The sequence below is a fragment of the Dromaius novaehollandiae genome, chromosome 5, assembly GCF_036370855.1.
Source record: "Dromaius novaehollandiae isolate bDroNov1 chromosome 5, bDroNov1.hap1, whole genome shotgun sequence".
NCBI classification, from domain to species: domain Eukaryota; kingdom Metazoa; phylum Chordata; class Aves; order Casuariiformes; family Dromaiidae; genus Dromaius; species Dromaius novaehollandiae.
The window spans coordinates 51283490-51301665 of NC_088102.1; the positions used below are offsets into that span (position 1 = coordinate 51283490).

The following is an 18176-nucleotide window of genomic DNA, read 5'->3' on the forward strand; positions in this document are numbered from 1 at the left end:
TCTCTTTGAAAACACATGCTCACAAGAACAAAACAGACGATATGCAACCAGGAGATTTTTAAATTCAGTTCTTTATTTCAGAAATATAAACAAGACAATATCTAGCAGAAACCACCAAAATTAAAGATCAAGTCTGGCTTATTCTCTTCCAAGAGTTATTAGGATTCTATGTTCCAGCAAGAAGTATTCCTACCCATTTATGTGGCTTTCAGCTGATCCTACTAGCCTGATCAGGTAAAAATTTACTGAATCACACAGTAAAACAGACTATCATTTTATATTATTTTACTGCATCTATCACATGGCCCATCAATTTTTCACAACAGGTTAAAATATAAATGAGTTCAAGCAAGAGTAGCTTTCTACAATGCTTCCACTTAACGAAACAACACTTAATACCAACTCTTCTTTATCTGCCATCACTTCTTGGAAAGCCAATTCACACTTACAGAAAAAAAAAACAAAAACAAAAAACACACACACCACAACACAGGAAGTATTCCTATTCAAAATTCAGTTCAAGGACACACAAATGTTCCCAATATTGAGAAGCTGCTATGATTTGAGAAATTTGTATAACATTTGGTTGAGTTGAGAACTAGTAGCTGAGCTCTGAAACTCTTTGCATCATCATTCATGCTTCTTGCAATCCAAATGGTAATGAGGCATTATCAGCAGGCAAATAAGAAAAGCAAATACATCAAACTAGACGTGACGCTGTGGAACTGGCATCTGGACTAATTACACATTTACAGTGATCTTTCTTTGGCAATGGAAGAGGACAAAATAGCAGAGAGAACAGTCATTAAAACTGGCCAGGACTTGAGATGTGGCAATTGCCTGGTCCTGCCGAGTGCACTTCAAAGACATTTTTGTCTGTTCTGACTAACTTCAGCATGCAACGGGTATGATAGGTTTTTATCCAAAACTCAAACAATCAGCTTGAACATGATTACCCCATAACAGAATAATCCTTCCCAAATAACTACCTAAGAAAAAAAATCAAGGTGGGATTTTAGCACTTATAAATCAGTAATTTAAGCCTTGCTTTTGTTGTACCCTTTTACAGTAAAGCATTCAGATGCTCATGATGTGCTTTTAGTCCAACATTGTATATATTCAACCAATATAACTCCAGAAATTCCATAATGGTCATTCAATTCTTGCTCTAAGTTCTCAAGTATAAACACTTTCTTTTCATCTCAGTTTCTAAGAGCTAATTGGCAATTATACTTAAAGACTGAAGATAATACTACTACACTAAAGAAACTCTTTTGGATCTAAGTGGTAACAGGGAACACTTTTCAGTCCAAAGGGTTCCAAATCCTTTTGCACTGATGAACTAAATTGCAAACACTAGACAACAGTAATATTCATAAAATCAGAGGGCTTTTATATATGCCTATATAAACACACACCATTTCAGTGAAAGAGTGATTTTTTTTGAAAAGAAAAACAGCTCCGGCTTGAATAATAAATAGCAACATAAGATTATGCCAGTAAAATAACAGGATTTCAAAAACTGTAGGGAATAGTTTTAAAGCTGCCTGAGCTTGAATTTAGCCAAAATAAAAATGTTTATCCTGAGATTAGTTTCTCAGATATTTGAAAAATTAATATTTTCCATTCAAATTCTTATAGACTAGGAAGGACAATTTTTTTCCTCTCCTCTAAAGACTCTTAAGATGTAATCAGTTTTGCTGTGAAGCATATGGAGTTAGAAAAATATTCTTTCTTATCTCACTCACGACAGTTATATCCAACCCAGAACTAGTAAATATGCAAAGCTTCACTATCCTAAAATAGGTGTTAGGAATAAAATCAATATATATTGAGATTAAACTTTTTAGTTAGCTTCATTGTTACATAAGGAACTAGAAATACACAATATTTTAAGCAAACTATTGCACATGTATTGTTTTCCTTTGAATTTCATTTTTATCTTCCAGAAGTAATGTCTAAAAATACAAAATGTCAATTCTATTTTATTAGAAATAATGAGCAACATCAATTTATTAACATGAACATGGGCCGTAATGATAATCATAGTATCAGTATAGGAATTCTATTCTGTAATGTAACCAGAAAAGTCTTGCAATGAAAAAACAAACAAAAAAGCAGTATTTTGATTAAACTTATGCTTGCTTCTAGAAGTGAAGACTATTTTTAATTATAGGTTTCCTTAAAAACATGTTTCCTTAACAAACATTAGAGCACTAGTGTTGAAAGGCACTAGGGTTGTTAGTTTGAGTTACTTTCCATTTCCCATACCAGTATAGGCACTTGAAAACTCAATAAATCAAGCCTGTAAAACACTTGTATATTTGTGTGGAAATCTGCTACATTCATTAATGTCTTCAGCAGGGTGTCCTGCAGTTATGTGGATGCAAAATTCAAGAACAGAATAAGTCTCTGTAGCACAGTTTACAAGTTGGATCTTTCTTTGGCAGACACAGATGTGGATTGTGTGTATGTCCTAATTACATCCTAAAAATGAAGCAAGAGAAATATTCAGAACAAGTTCCATTAAATCTAGTTTAGCGAACTTCATTGCTTTAAGGTACACAATTTTTTTTTTTTGATTTTATTATTGCACATAGCAAACACTGAAATCAGAGAAAAATTGCTAAGATGTTTCATTACCATTAAAGGAAACAGGCAACCATATAGTCTGAATAATCAACCTGACCATACTGCCTAGCATTTATAGTTATCTTCCAGAACCATTAAAAAACCAACTAAACTGAAATCACTGTAAATCATTAGTTAATCAGCACTTAATTTAAATGTCGTCAGAGTGATGTTCCCTGTTTTACAATTCTACATGCACTGACTTTCCCAGGTAAACCAAATTTGACTCAAGACAGAGTCCTCACTTCAGTGGATATACAAAAGAAGCTAAAATATTCAGCCAGTCAAAATATAACTACAGAAATAATTAGCATACCTTTTTCCCAGCTTCAGCATTGTATTTGTCCAGTAGTGCCTGAATACGGGCACCATAGTCAGGATGAACATCAGTAAAGTTTTTCACCTAAACAGAAAGACAAGCAGAACAAGAGAGGCAACAAGAATTTTATTCTTCTGCTTTAGATGTATTCTTCATCATCTTTCCTACTCCATGACCTGCAAGCAATGCATATCATAAGGAAGAAAAGGAGAATGATAATACTTTTCCCCAAATTAACAGTTTAATTCTGACCATCCAGAAAGGAGCTATGAGCATTTTCCACTCAAATTTTTTATTATGTCACATACAAGTCACATTATGTCACTCTTTCCCAATTAAAGAAAGTACCACTAGTAGAAAGAGATCCAATCTCTCTCTGACCTTCACCTCCTCCTCCTTGTTTAGGCCAAAAACATTATACTGGTAGTCATTTCATTTTTGAAACAGCAAGGTCACGATATCATGATATCCTTGATGGTCAACATTCACCCTGTTCTTCCCATCAGGGAGAAAAGTCATTTTTTTATTTTACATGTTACTTATATGACATGAATATTTATGCATATTTACATAGTATGTTCTGTACTCATAACTCCTACATAAAAAGAAAGATCATGCAACTGTCTTCCCAAGAAGAATTCCTGATCTTTCATTCCATCAGCATACTGCTATTTTGACAAAACATTAACAGATTGCAAGAAAACCTGGAAAAAAAAGTAAAGGCTAAAACAGTGAAAAGGCCACTTACAGCTCTCTTCTGAATGAAAAGTTGAGCATCCTTAAGATGATCGGCAATATTTTTACACAGTCTTTGGCGTTCATCCTCCGTCAGTACTTTGGTATAGAATACTTGCACCTTATGATTGGAAACAAAATTTTATTTTGCAATTCTAAAAAGCCAGTGATTCCACCACCAGCTGCTAATAACAGTTAACAGATTTTCAGAATTCATTATTATTGAAAAAGAATAGCTTTCACTTACTAGTCAGACAACACTTAAAACAAAACAAAAAAAAACCCACACAACTCAAAAGGCTATCAGTTTGTGTATTTGGCAAGCCTGCTAGCAACCCTTTTCATTTCTAGTTTGGAAGTCAGTGTTGCTTATCATTACTCAATCAAAACAAACAGATGTGCTGTAGGGCTCCAACTGAGCAATTTAGGAACTGATTGTGATGGCATTACGCACATATTCTGGTTTGGATATCTGGAGAAACCAATTAGAGGAAGACTGAAAAATCACTACTTCTAAATACCAGTGCTCAGAATATGGACAGCAAAGGCTTGTGAGGATTCACTGTCTTGTCAACAAACATTCAATTATCCATGAAATGAAGCTGCACAGAGATCTCCCATCATCTCATGAGAGCTGAGCTTAAGATCATCTAGACAGCTTATAAACTTATCTTCTGAAGTGAGCAATGTAAAGCCTTTTCATACATCATACCTGAGACACATTATCTTCATTTGCACTATTGAAGCGTTGCACATCACCTGAAACAGACATGCGGCTCTCCTTCACGTTGGGCTGATCTTCTGGACCAGTAAAACTATTTGGATAATAGTTTGGGGCACCACCTGAAAAAGAAAACAAAATCCTAGAGAGCTGGCATTTGAATTAATTTACAAGACAGAAAAGTATGTTTTGCCCAAAAGAACCTAAATCAATTAGCCAATTATGATTCACTCTATCAAAAAAGTTATCGGCATTTTTCTGTCAACATACAGCTCAGCAGCAAGAGTTTGTTATGGCCTCCAGCCACCCTTTAACAGGGCTGGTCAAAAAGAAAGTTTCAAGAACTTTTGAGGAAAAAGGTTATTAAGGAGGTAAGGTCACTTTCACAATACCATTGCTCAGCCAATATTAATAGAGAAAGTCAGGGAAGTCATTCAAGTTTTAGCCCAAGATGTTTCAAAGTTCTTGTTTTTCAAGTATTTCAAACAGGCAGAGAAAGATACCTTGTCAATGAGTATTGTATTAAGAACATAGGAAAAAAAGTAGGAATGAGTGGTCACTTTTCATACGAAGAAAAATTAATTGGGTAGGCACTCCTCAAGGATCTGTGTGTGTACCTGTACTATTCAACATATTCAGAAAGTCAGCTGAAAAGGTAGCAAACAGTAAGCTGACAGTTTACCTTCCATAAACTTTATTTAACCTAGTCAAAATCAAAGCTGGCTATTTGCAGTGACAGCATGACCTCATGCTACTAAAAAGTTGAATGAAAATTGCATTTCTGAACAAAATTTTAATTTGCAATGTAAACCACATGGCTAGGGAAATACATGTACTTTATATAGGCACAATCAGGGGCTCTAGAATACATTAGTACGAATCACGAAAGAGATCTTGAGCTGACTTGGATAGTGTAAAGTAAGTTAAGTCACTGTTCACCAGCAATCAGAAAGTAAAGATTATTAGGAATGTCAGATAGACAACGTTAGGGCACTCTGCAGAAAAGAGCATATGGTGGATTTGCAAAAGTGCAGTTCTGGTCAACTAATCTCAAAAAGGATCTAATAACTTAAGAAGAGGTACTAAATGGTTGACAAAGATGATCAGAAGTACAGAACAGTTTTCATATAAAAGGAAAGAAACAGACTAGGAAGTCTTAAGCTCAGAAAACAGAGCATAATGAGTTGGGGAAAAAGTCACAAGTAATACCTAAAGACTGAAGAGAAAAAAGTAACATTTCTTACAGGGTAAGAAATTAGTAACATCCAATAAAGCTATTCTTCCAACAATTATCTCCCCTGCAAACAAACAAAAATGATCTGCAGTATATGCATAAATATCAACATTATATTTAAAAGCATTTTCATTAATACCTTGGTTGTCAGACACACACATTGGTCCATCCCTCTGATAATTGGCCACACGAGTTCTGAAGGGACAATTCACAGGAATTTGTAGATAGTTAGGTCCCAGACGGTGTCTATGAGTGTCAGGATATGCAAAAAGACGACCCTGAAATATTTGTCATAAATATTAATTGCTGCTTGCTGAGAGACATCACTTAAGTAGCATATCAAAGTTCAAAGCAAAACACCTTAAGAAGTAAAAGGGAAGAGACAGTTGTTCCTTTGCATGTATTTTTTGACACACTTCAAATAACGTCCAACAAGAGCCTGAGGAAACACTCAGGCTTTAGACAACTTTGTTGGAAATATCAGTGAAGAACAGCATGTTGTGTTACATTTGTGCAGCCTGACCTTTCCTACCATTTACAAACAAGACCTACTCCAGAATTCCAGGACTACTGTGAAGCAAGGAAACGGTTACACACGCAGAGATGAAAACAGCCATAGTAGCACCGAGTATTGCCAAGGAATATCAGTATTCTCCTGTTTATTTTCAATCCTAGATCTAAAAATAGATTAAATCTGATTTAATAATCAGATACGTAAATACATACATTAACTGTTTGCTGAACTGAATCTGAAGCAATTGTTCTAGAGACATCTGGATACCAAGACAGACTGACTGACTACCACCATCTGGCTTGTGGGAGTGAAGAGAGGCAATACAGAAGAACTGCATGATGGTTAAAGTATTTATCCACTTAAAAGCATTAAAATACTTTGGTGCTTCAAAGGATACCCACAGTACCAACTTGTTTATAACCTAAAAAAGCACAATATGGAAACATCCACAACAGTGCAGCTAGCAGAATCCACTGCGTACAGTCTTACTAGTCTACTTCTACCTGTAAAAAGTCTGCAGTATTACTGAAGTCCTCCTCTTATCTCCATAAAGGAGTCTACAACCACTCTAACACATATGGCAAAACTGAAAAAAAAACAAAAAATACTACAGCCTTGCTACAGTTTTATCCAGTGCTTCTTGTCAGTCAGGAGTAGATTTCGCATCGATTTTGACAGTAGTCACAGATTCCATCTATATTTTAGATTTTCTATTTCCTCAGTTCTTTCCCATTCTCTTTATATTTAAAAGTTGGATGGGCATGTCAACAAATGGTTATCATTAAAAAACAACCAAAAAACAGTTGCTTTCTGTCAGGCTATTTTACTACTATTCTACAAACAGTGATATGAATGCTTTCACAAACAGCAGAAGAAATGTAAACTTCTGTCTGTCTAAGAAGTATCACATGCATTTTAGTTTACCTGCAGCATTTTGTCAGGGCTAGGTTCAATACCAGGTGGCATGTTGCTAGGATCAAATGCCATTTGTTCTACCTCTGCAAAGTAATTGACAGGATTCCTGTTTAAGACAAGCTTTCCCACAGGGATGAGAGGGTAGTCACCATGAGGCCAAATCTGTAAGACATAACACACGTACATAAAAAAAAACCCACACGAAAACACACCAAACTTATTTTACCATTATGTAACTTTAAAAAAAGCTAAAGCTGCCTAAAAATTCCTGATTGAGAAAAAAAAATGACACTTTAAGAAGCCTTTCACAATTCATACAGAGTATTCATGCAATTTATTTCATCATCACAGCATAATCTCAGCACTTGAATCTTTAAATGAAATAGCCACAGGCACTTGAAAAACTGCCTAAGAATGCAATGTTGTAGGTGGAACTGGCAGCATGAGCTGTTTTCAGCTACTTCAGAATACAGGCAGCTTAACTAGCCTCTTCTTTGCCATCTTAGCCTGAACTTTCAAGTCCAGAAAACAGTTAGCCACTTTTGCGGGAACAAGATGGGGGAGGGAAGGGACAAGCTTATGTGAGTATCTTCCAACAGACCTGGATTCATATTTCACTGAGGAAGAGTGACATAAGATTTCATATAATGCCACAGAACAGGCTCTCTTCTGCAGCTTTCTAGATTAAATAACTGAGGGAAAAGGGTATTCAAAATTCTAATGAAGGTTTAATCCACTAAGTTTTTGTCCGGTATGTTTCGCAAGCACAATTTCATCTCCAAGGTTTGACTCATCCTGACCAAACAACAAGCAATACACTTAAAGGAGGAGGGAGGAATAAAAAGGAAGGACAAACTTTTCTCTGTTAAGGCATTAGATTGAAACTTAGGAAAACAGTGTTATGTTATGCATCTTATTGCCCTTTCTTATGTATGGATGAGCTCAGTTCTGGCATTTCCTACATTTTGAATTCATGACCTTTCTTAAAGAAGCTGAAATTGAGTATTGATAATGCATCAGAAATACCTTAGTTAAATCAAAAGGATTAAATGGAAACTTCTCTGCTTCCTCAAATGTCATAACTTGAATGTAAAAAGACCAGGATGGATAGTCTCCCTTGGCAATGGCATTGTAGAGATCACGTATTCCATAATCAGGATCAGCAGAAGCCAGTCTTCCTGCTTCTTCAACAGAAAGGTTTTTGATGCCCTGATCAGTCTAAGTACAGTAAGAACAATAACACCAGTTACAATATACATAAAGTATTACAGAAATCACTGATAAGAGATGCGTATTAACAAGACTGAGGATCTAGAAGTGTGACTGCCCACCTTCCATTCTCCAATAATTCGAGTTCAGAATAATAGTACATTCAACAGCTGCCTTCCGAGTTAAAATATATATATAAATATACATATATATATAAATACATATATATATATAAATACATTATATATATATAAATACATATATATTCTCCGATAGAAGGGAAATAAATGTCATGTTATATCACAACATAAAACATTCAAAAGGAAATTACGGTCCCTGCAGCACATGAAGTGAAGAAGAGGTTTCCTCTCATTAAGGTAAGGGGTACTCCTTAAGTGTCCCAACCTCCCACCTCTTCATACAGAGCACATGCTGGCACCAAGTAAAAACAAGGTGGCAGCCCTTACTACTGAAAGTTCTGGATCCTACACAAACCTCAATTTTTTTCTTTTCCTGTGTCATCTTTAATGCTATCAAAAAAATCTCATTTTCATAAGCTTTGGGCAACTCGAAGGCTTAAAGCTCCTATACGATCCCTGCTGGTTTAACATGATGTTTTCTGAAGCCTTTCTTTCAGAGGTATATGTCCAGGCTCCACCAGCTGAAGTCTGAAGAGGTAAGAAGGTGCACTGTCCCTAAAATTTTGAAGGGAGTTTTTCCACCAGCTGAGATGTGCTGGACTAAGACTGCCTTCCAACAAAAGCATGAGTGTTTTGTGAGCTTCAGTGTCACAGAGCTCCCAGAACCAGAGAATTTCTATATACCATATATGTATAATATATATACATACATATATATAAAAAAAAAAGGGGGGGGAACAAAAACAGAGCCAGACTGAAAGAACTTTTAGCTGAAGAAGCACCTGTTGAATCTGAACTACAGTATAGCCATGAACATAAAACAGGAATGTATCAGATACTAAATAAAACATTTAAAACACAGAGCTCACCACACAAGCCCACCAAGTTCTCCAAGTAAAAACCAACAGCCCAAAAAAGAGTTTCTCATAGCTCAGTAAATACCTACCATGTCAGAGCAAGAACAATGAGATCCTTTGTATTTGTTAAAGGCATGCAACTGATACGAAAAAATACACACACCTCTTAAATTAAGACTGTGAACTAACCAGTCTTTTCAAAGTCAGACTTAACAAGTTACAAAACTTTCTCAGATAGTTTTTATTTAGACTTTTTTTTAAATCCAGTATGATGTATATATCCAATAGGTAAATGCAAAAATCAGTACCTTCGCATGGAATTTGCAGTAAACTGCTTTTCCACTAGCATTAACCAGTTTAAATGTATGTGATCCATATCCATTCATATGGCGATATCCATCAGGGATACCACGGTCACTGAACAAGAAAGACACCTAAAGAGAAGGATCCAACAATATTAATACAATCTCCAGTTCAAGGATAAAAGTGACCATTCAAGACAAAGTACATTTATTAAATTAATCTGTATCACCGAAAGTGATATTAATGTTATCACTTCCTAGAGGAATTTCTAGTTTGAAAATTTTCTAACACTTTCAATGAACTAAGACATCTTAGACACTGCACATACAATAAGCACGTGAATTAAACTTATGTAAAGCATTATGTCCCTGTGAAGTATTCAGTGAAGCGCAAGACATTAACCCAGGGATAATGTTATGATTTTTCCCCATAAGCACAGAACAGATAGGCATGGATAAGCTAAGTTACAGATAAAAATATGACGGGTTTTTCAGGTTAAAGACAAAACCTGAAAATTAAAATCCCAAACAACCAGTTGCTAACCAAACTCTTCAGGCAATAAACAAAGCTACTGAAAATGCTGCTTTTCTTTAGGTTTATGATCACACATAATACTTGCAATGCTTCTTTTTCCAATTAGCAATTATTGGCAAAGGCTCTGTGTAAGCACTTTAACAACAAAAAACCAAAAAACTATTTTTAATTTTACACTAGCTTGAAGGATTGGAATAAGTCAATAGAAAAATTAGAAGGCATTGTGCATTCTGGTCCTTTTTGCAGCTGAACTAATGTATTAAACAGTACACAGCTTTACATAAACTTAGATGTGACAGCATCACATTCCCAGTATTTTGCTCCTTAATATTAAGTATACACACACTGCTGTTAATCAGTATTTCCACTGCTTTATTATTAGAAAACTAAGAATACTCCCCCTTCATTCCTCTATAAAATGATTGTGGAAACAAAAGAATCCTACATATTTCAGATAGTCAATTAAAAAAAAAAAAAAAGTAAAACTAGAAATGTAGGTAACAGGCTTAGAAGCAATCATAGACCTTTGACCTTTACTGTTCCTAAAAGATTATGTGGATTTCTAGATGAAACATGAAACTTAGATAGTAAAAAACAAAAGCATGTGCATTCTTATAACTTATTGTTTTCTTAAGCACAGAAAATAAATTCAAGAAAGGATTTTACTTGATGCAAAGACTCAGGGCGAAGACTCCAGAAGTCCCACACCATATCTGGATCCTTCAAATGAGTTTGAGGGTTCCTCTTTTGGCTATGGATGAAGGATGGAAACTAATTTGTCCAGAAGTTTAAAAAAAGAAAAAAAAAATTAACTTCAGCAACACCTCCTGGGGTATACTGAGCAACCTCTGATACAATAGGACAAGATAGTTTTTTTAATACCCTTTAATCTACTGAAGGAACAAGCTGAAAGATGAGATACAAAGCAGTAAGACCACAAGCCTTCCATCATCGTCCACCTCCTGGAACCAAATTCAGTACTGTAATTTTACTGGTTTGACTGTGAAAGTGAAATATTTACACTTAGGATAACAGTCTGTCCAGAGCCAAAGAAAACTTTCAATTTCTGACAGGTGAAATGAGAAGTAAATCCTTCTGAATCTGGATATATGAAGTTAACTGAACAAGCAACTCTCAAATGAACACAGAGATATTCTACAATATCTATACAGTGCAACTCCACTCTAAAGAAAAGGCCCTCTACTAACACATACAAACTGCAGTCAAACTTGTACTAATAGAAAAAAAATTATCAGATTTCACAAAAAGAACTTACAAAAACTTTAAGTTAAAAAAGGCTAAGAATTAAACAAAGTCTAGAGTAAAAAAGGCTAATTCCAATACTAGTGAAACTTATCAGATCTGAAACAAAAATCTGAAGAATGAGGAGAATCAAGTTACTTGCACACTAGCACACATCACAGCAGAGTAGTTATTTGCAGTATGAAAAACACCACCACCACACACATTTGGAACATCTGCTGAATAACAGACTTAAAAAAAGCATGTCAAAGCAACAGTTTTTGCGAAGCAACAGACACATATGAATGAACTTTTGGACTCTTCCACAAATTATCCTCATCTTAGATGCTTACTCACCAACATTGTGTCCCGAATAAAGAAAATAGGAGTATTATTTCCCACAAGATCCCAATTGCCCTCCTCTGTATAGAATTTCATGGCAAAGCCTCGAGGATCACGAACTGTATCAGCTGACCCAGACTCTCCAGCTTGAAGAAACACATGAACATATACAAGCGTTAGGAAGCAAAGAAAAAGCCAATACATCCACTTCAACCAATTAAAAGCAGAATTTGCGTTATCACTAGCAGAGACAACACTGAATTATAAGGCTTTATAGACTAAAACACAGAAGGCAAAGCCTGCTAATTAACGTGTAATTCCCAATGTGAAAGCTCTCATTTGGAAGGTAGTTACATAAATAGCGTGCCTTAAAAAAAGGCAACTTACTATAGTAAGAGTTGCAACCCTTTAAATTCCATTTCTACTTTACCCAAAACAATTCTTCCAGTGAATAACTTTATACCAGAGGAAAAAGGCCTACCATAATACCTGAGCAAAAGTGTTCTGGAAGTATCCAGGAACAGCTAATGCTAACTGTCATGATGAAACAACTAGGACGCTCATTTTCTCATGGAAAAAAAAATTCTATGTACTATAAAATAGCTAGGAAGAAACATGTTCAAACAGAGCAGGGAAAGGAAAGGTAAAGAGATGCAACAGCCTGCTTTAGCATGCCATCCACACATTAAACTCAGCTGTATGTCTTTCCTATATAGGTATGTACCATGACCCCTTAAGTTTTGGTTACACAGGGAAACACCAGTTAGACTAAAAACTGCAGCTCCTTGAGCCACATGGAACTTTTTTTTTTTTAATTAATACTACTACTAGAAGTGAACCCTCATTAAGATTTCTTTGCTTTTAAATACAGATAGAGTGGTTTTAAAACATTTTTTCTAGGTACAAGGTATTGGTCATAACGTACGTTTCACCTAACATAATTTAAGATTTTGCCATTTAATGTATTCAGCTCTTTACAAAAAGAAAGAAGTCTTTTGGAACACACTGTTCTTCTTTGCCATTGTACTTTCTTTACAGCATGCATCACTAAAACATTCCTACAGGGTAAGGGATAACAGATCTTTAATTTTGAAGGGCACAGCTGCAGCATTCAAGCACTGATCATGGTCCATCCAAAAATAAAGCAGGCTTTCCTCAGAACCAAAAATAGCTCGGACGACCCTTTCTCACACATTCTGGAAGGGAAAACATCTATAGAGGGCTCTTGCACGAAGAAGCAGAAGCTGCTCAAAATTACTTAAGGTTTTGTAATTTAAATGAATTTCACAGAAGATGATTTACCTGGCAGGAAACATATCAAACTATCTTTAGTACAAGATAAATGTTCCACAAAGTAAACACTGATATCAATTATGGTACACATGTAAGAAGAGACAGAATAAGTTTAGAGCCTTACCAACAGTGGAGAATCTTATAGCAATTGGAGTTCTCTTTCCAATGTGTTCAAACACTTTTGCCTTACAGTATATGGTAATATCATGAGTCACTTCAAAATAGCCAAAGGCTCCTGTAAAAAAGTAATAAAAAAAAAAACCAAAACACACACGCACAACACCACACAGATCTAGATACTGCCCTTTCACTTATAGCACATCTGTTATTCCATTACGGTCAAACATAACTTTTAGTCAAAAGGAAACATGGAAATTCATGAATTTAAACACAATCTATGCATTAAAACATATCATAGTTAAGTAAATGTCCTTAAGTGAAAATTAACACAGAAAATTAACATCTTTAACTGATTGCCAACAGTTTCTGGAAGCAATAGACCTCACTGCTCAGAATAGTAACACACAGTGGCTTTTTGGAGGCTCTCCTGCCAAGAGTTTCCATGTTTATCTCAGACCAAGGCAAATACTTCTTCAATCCTGATCTGCACTGTATTGTTGGTCCATCTTTAAGCCAAATGAAGCAACAAAGTTCCTCCCATCCCCACAATGGAACCTTTCCCTTACACTCACATTACAACAAGATTTAGTCTCATATTTTCTCGTTGTAGAGCAATTATAACAAAATCAGAGATGCCAGTTCTATTCAACAGGGATCAACAGAAAATTTAAATTAAGTTCTGGGTTTTTTTTGGGGGGGGGTTGTTTTTTAATACTAGGTATCTCCTTGCTTTGGCAGATACAACAGATGATACAGGCAACAGAAAAACTTTTCAGTGAATTAAGTTTTGGCATTGACCATTGGCATAAAGATGAGACCGGTTTAAATTTTATCAAGAATGGCAATTTTATAGTGTATTAACCATTTACTAAGACTTGCTCAGTTAAAACATCAAAGGTTTTCATTGCTTAACTTCACATACTTTATCCACCAACCTTTGGATCAAAGATCCCAAAGGCAGTTCTTCTAAAGCAGGCCTTACTTATTCTCACTGTTGTTCATATATAGCTATCAATCTATCAGCTCTAGGGTTTTCTACAGCCTAACTCTCCACAGAGAAAAAGTAGGTGCTTTAAAAACACACCTGCTCCTTTTGCATGCACAACTCTTTCGGGAATCCTCTCTCTGTCAAAATGAGCCATCTCATCAGTGAAAACAACATCCTGAACAAGAAGAGGTCCACGTGGTCCTACTGTCAGGATATTAAGCTTATCCCCTATTGGGTTCCCAGAACCAGTGGTCAAGACATCTGGTTTCTGAAAGCAAAACACAGTGAATATTACAGAGATTAAAAACTGTATATCTTTAAGCCACACAATGTGCATACGTGTCACATGACGTACAAAAGTGTATATATAAAACCGGCATAGGTTTCTGGGTCTGCACAGGACTACAGCTGGGGCTACTAAAGAAGGGGAGTGAAAGTCATGTATAATATGAGAATACTACTTGTTAAGATGTTGTACCTCACTTGAAGAAAAATAGGAAGCAAGTAGCCTAAACCATAACTTAAGCTTCAGTACAGCCCTCTCTTAGTCTAGGTAATATTTAAAGCCTATGCAAGCGTGCCATTCAACAATTGGGGGGTGAGGGGGCAAGGAGGAGAAGAGAAAGAGAACTAAAGGAAGAGATATTACCAAGTAGTTGCTGGAAAGTAATGAGGAAGAAGAAAGGAGAGGAGGATTAAAAAGGTAATGTGGACACAGGGATGAAGTCAGCAAAGGAGTTAAAGACACACATCATAAAGACAAGAGGGTACCCATGACTGCTACGGAACCAAAAGAACTGGATTCCAGAGAATAACACAGGTAGGAGCACCTGCATAGTCATCATTCTAGGCTTGCAAACCACTGAAGGACTAGGATTAGGAGAAGCTCTAAGAAGTCCAAATTCCACTCATTCCACAAAAGTTATGTTAAACTAGAGCCTTGTTTATCCTGGAGTTCTGTATAAAGTTCTAGGTAACCCAGGAGGTTTAAGTACACACTGGTAGAACTATCATGCATATAAATACACCTACACCTTCTGCTTTACAAAACCCTTGCAAGAGCATGGTAAGGGACAGACTGGAAAGAAAAAGCATTTATCCTTTGTTTTTAAAAGGAGCTTTTAGTTCACCTACACTTATAAATACCTTCAGTGTGATTATCTCAAGGAGGGCAGGGGGAAAAAAGACTGCATAATGGTTTTAAACTATGTATACAGAGAAGAATAAAGGTTTGTAAAGGTGATAGAACCAATGCCAAATCAATATGCTTTACTGCTGTCTGAAAACTAGTCTTTCCTACAATGTTATCTCCTAAAACTAGTACAAACAAAGTAGCTACAAATCACAATTAGTTTTTGAAACTAAAGCCATCAAAAATTTAACAGAGTGGATGCACAGTATCTCCTGTGAGGTCTGTCAATCAGACCTGCTGAAAGGATCTTTATGTATGTTGACATTAGAAGCATAAACATTTTTTCAAGTTGTAGGATATATTCACTTTAGTTTCAGGATAATGCTTATGCAGGGCACACAAAATGAGTTTTATCAGTATACAGGGGAAAAAAAATACTAGTTTTAGGAAGAACTCTCATAGTACTTTCAGATTTAAATTTGTTTGATGGCTACATTTTCACACGGTTGGGAGCTGCAGACCATCAAAATCTTAAAAGATAACAACTTTCAAATCTGCAGGTTTATTTCATTGCAGCACTAAGGTCCTGGGACAGAAAGAGAAGGGAAACAAAGCCAAGAGAATTTCAGTCACAGCTGTTGTAAGCACTGTACATCAAAGTACACGAAGTACATGCTTCCAGGCATTACTGATACCTTGTACCTTATACAAGTCACTTTAAAATTCTAATAAGCCTTCCCTACTTTCTATCTTAAGGTCTCATGACTCTTCATGCAACACAGACTCTGGGTTGCCTTCCAATCTTCAAATCAATCTTAGCCTACCTATAAACACTGCTTTTAGCCCAGATTTCAGCTTTTCTGTAACAAAGTATTATTCAAAGCACGAAAATAAACACAGCATTATGAAACTCGCTAGAATGATACAATGGAAGTCCCAATTTGTGGCTCTATTGGTAAACTTCTTCTCAAATCACTGGGATGTAGTTTTCATACAATACCTTCCAGAATGGAGTGAACTAACTAAATAAATAAATACAAGCAGTGGGAACCAAGTCTTCCCTTAACTTGTGTTTTGCAAGATGGATGCTTAGCATAATCAGCAGAGAAAGTACTTCATTCCAAATACACATTCCTAGGAGACAACATATAGTAGGAACTGACTGAGCGATTTGAAGAAGAGGAAGAGAAATAAACTAATGCTGTATTTATATATATAAATGTATAAGTATGTTCAATTCCGCATGTTTCAAAGATCGAAATCATAAAAACACATATTCCACAGTATGACACTCATTAACCACGCTGGGATCTGGTAAACAAATTCCCACATGCCGGCTGAACGTGCCTTGTTTAACGTTATTCCCCAGTCACAGTTTCACTGGATGCCGCCGGTGCGAGAGCAAAACTGGGAACACCAACGCCGGACGTGAGACGGGGGAATAAAACCCCGAGACGCAGGGGACCCTCAGCCAGCTCCGCAGCCCCCGCTCGGGCGGGACGAGCCCGCCACCCGCGGGAAGGGGAGGCTGCGGCAGGGTTCCGGGCAGGGCTCCGCGCCGCCTCCCCGCGGGCTCCCGCCGGCTGCGCCCGTTACGGCCCCGCGGTCAGCGCCCCGGGCCGGGCGCCGGCGGCCGCGGGGCCCCGGCGAGTACCTGCGAGCCCCGCTGGCTCTGCCACTGCTTCAGCTGGTCCGAGGCGCTGTCCCGGCCGTCAGCCATTTTGCAGGCTCAGGAGACCCCCGGGCAGGAAGGCCGGGTGCAGAGAGAAGCGCAGGGCGGCTCGAGGCGCTACCAACGAGGAGACGAGACGGGACGGGACGGGACGGGACAGGGCGGCGCAGAGCGGGACGCGACGCGACGGGACGGGTCACCCGCAGCGCCCAGCTCCCGCGGCAGCGCTCCCAGCAAACACCCACAAAGTCGGCGGAGCCCTTGCACTACGCCTTCTCCCTCAGCGCTGCGCCCACCCCCCTGCTACCTCCTCGGCCAATAGCCCCGCGCCCAGGAGGCAACGCGAGCTCTGAGTGGACCAAAGAAACGTCAATCAGAAAAGCAGCGCCCGCTTCGCCCCCCCCCCCCCCCGGTCCAAGGGATCCCGTGACGCGCCGCGAGCAGGGGGCGCGAGGCGGTGGCGGTTGGAGCGCCCTGCCCTGCGGCCGGCCGCGACGAGATAAGGGCGAGCGGGAGCGCGGAGGGCTCCTCCTGCTGCCCTCTGGGCTGTGAAATGCTCCCTCATCGCTCAGATTTGAGCCTGTGTTATTAGCTATACGGAGACGCGTAGGTATCTTAGTTTTTGTCGTGTGTTTCGACTTTTGAAGCATCAGGGCCTTCTAAAGCTGCTAACTAGGGAGAAGTTATTCAGGAGTATAGGGAATTACAGGATGAGGACACCGTGAAAACAGCAATTACTTAAACAGCTTTAAAGGCAGGATTTGTTTCAGGAGAAAAAAATGTTTCAATTGTGCAATCAAAAGCTCCAGATGCCTGTTGGAGTTGGTTCTGTCCTCGTGTATCAGTGCTTAAAAGGAGACACAAGTGATACATTGAAGTTAGTCATAATCCATAGGCACCCAACAGTAAACAGTATTTCTTTGGAGGCCTGAGCTTGTAACTATAAAAAAAAAAAGACACACACACGCACCCACATTTTTGCCACAGTTGTGGACAAGAAAGCTCCCTGGGTTGTGTTTAAAAATGATGAGATAAATACAATTCTATTGTGCAACTGTAATTCTGTTCCTTAGAGCTCAGTCGTTCAGGGCTGAATTTTCTGTATTGTAGCCCATGTAGCCTTCTGTCCCTTTTAGTCTAATGTTAATAACACTGTGTGTGTTTTCCCCTGCTTTTGTGCTTGAAGGATGAACTAGTGAGGATAAAAGTGGTTAACAGGTGGTTATTTTTATTCCTGTTTCTCTTCCACCTCTAGTATGGATATTAAAATAGTTC

At 37.7% G+C, this 18176-nt stretch overlaps 1 protein-coding gene across 1 annotated transcript; it reads right to left on the reverse strand.

Annotated features, from left to right (window-relative positions):
* Positions 1–53: 53 nt before the first annotated feature.
* Positions 54–17206, reverse strand: CAT (catalase). The gene is made up of 13 exons (XM_026099954.2): positions 16884–17206; positions 14194–14365; positions 13114–13224; positions 11712–11842; positions 10779–10883; positions 9584–9709; positions 8096–8287; positions 7079–7231; positions 5780–5918; positions 4398–4528; positions 3699–3806; positions 2948–3034; positions 54–2487 (listed from the first exon to the last, which is right to left on the reverse strand). Exons 1-13 carry the CDS (start codon positions 16947–16949, stop codon positions 2425–2427), a joined length of 1584 nt encoding a protein of 527 aa, XP_025955739.1. The 5' UTR covers positions 16950–17206; the 3' UTR covers positions 54–2424.
* Between the last annotated feature and the right edge of the window lie 970 nt (positions 17207–18176).

Coding starts and splice junctions, on each gene's coding strand:
- CAT (XM_026099954.2), bottom strand. CDS start 16,949: ATGGCTGACGGCCGGGACAGCGCCTCGGACCAGCTGAAGCAGTGGCAG. Junction 9,710..10,778: donor GCCCTGAGTCTTTGCATCAA/GTAAAATCCTTT, acceptor CCTTCTCTTTAG/GTGTCTTTCTTGTTCAGTGA. Junction 8,288..9,583: donor ACTGCAAATTCCATGCGAAG/GTACTGATTTTT, acceptor TACTGTACTTAG/ACTGATCAGGGCATCAAAAA.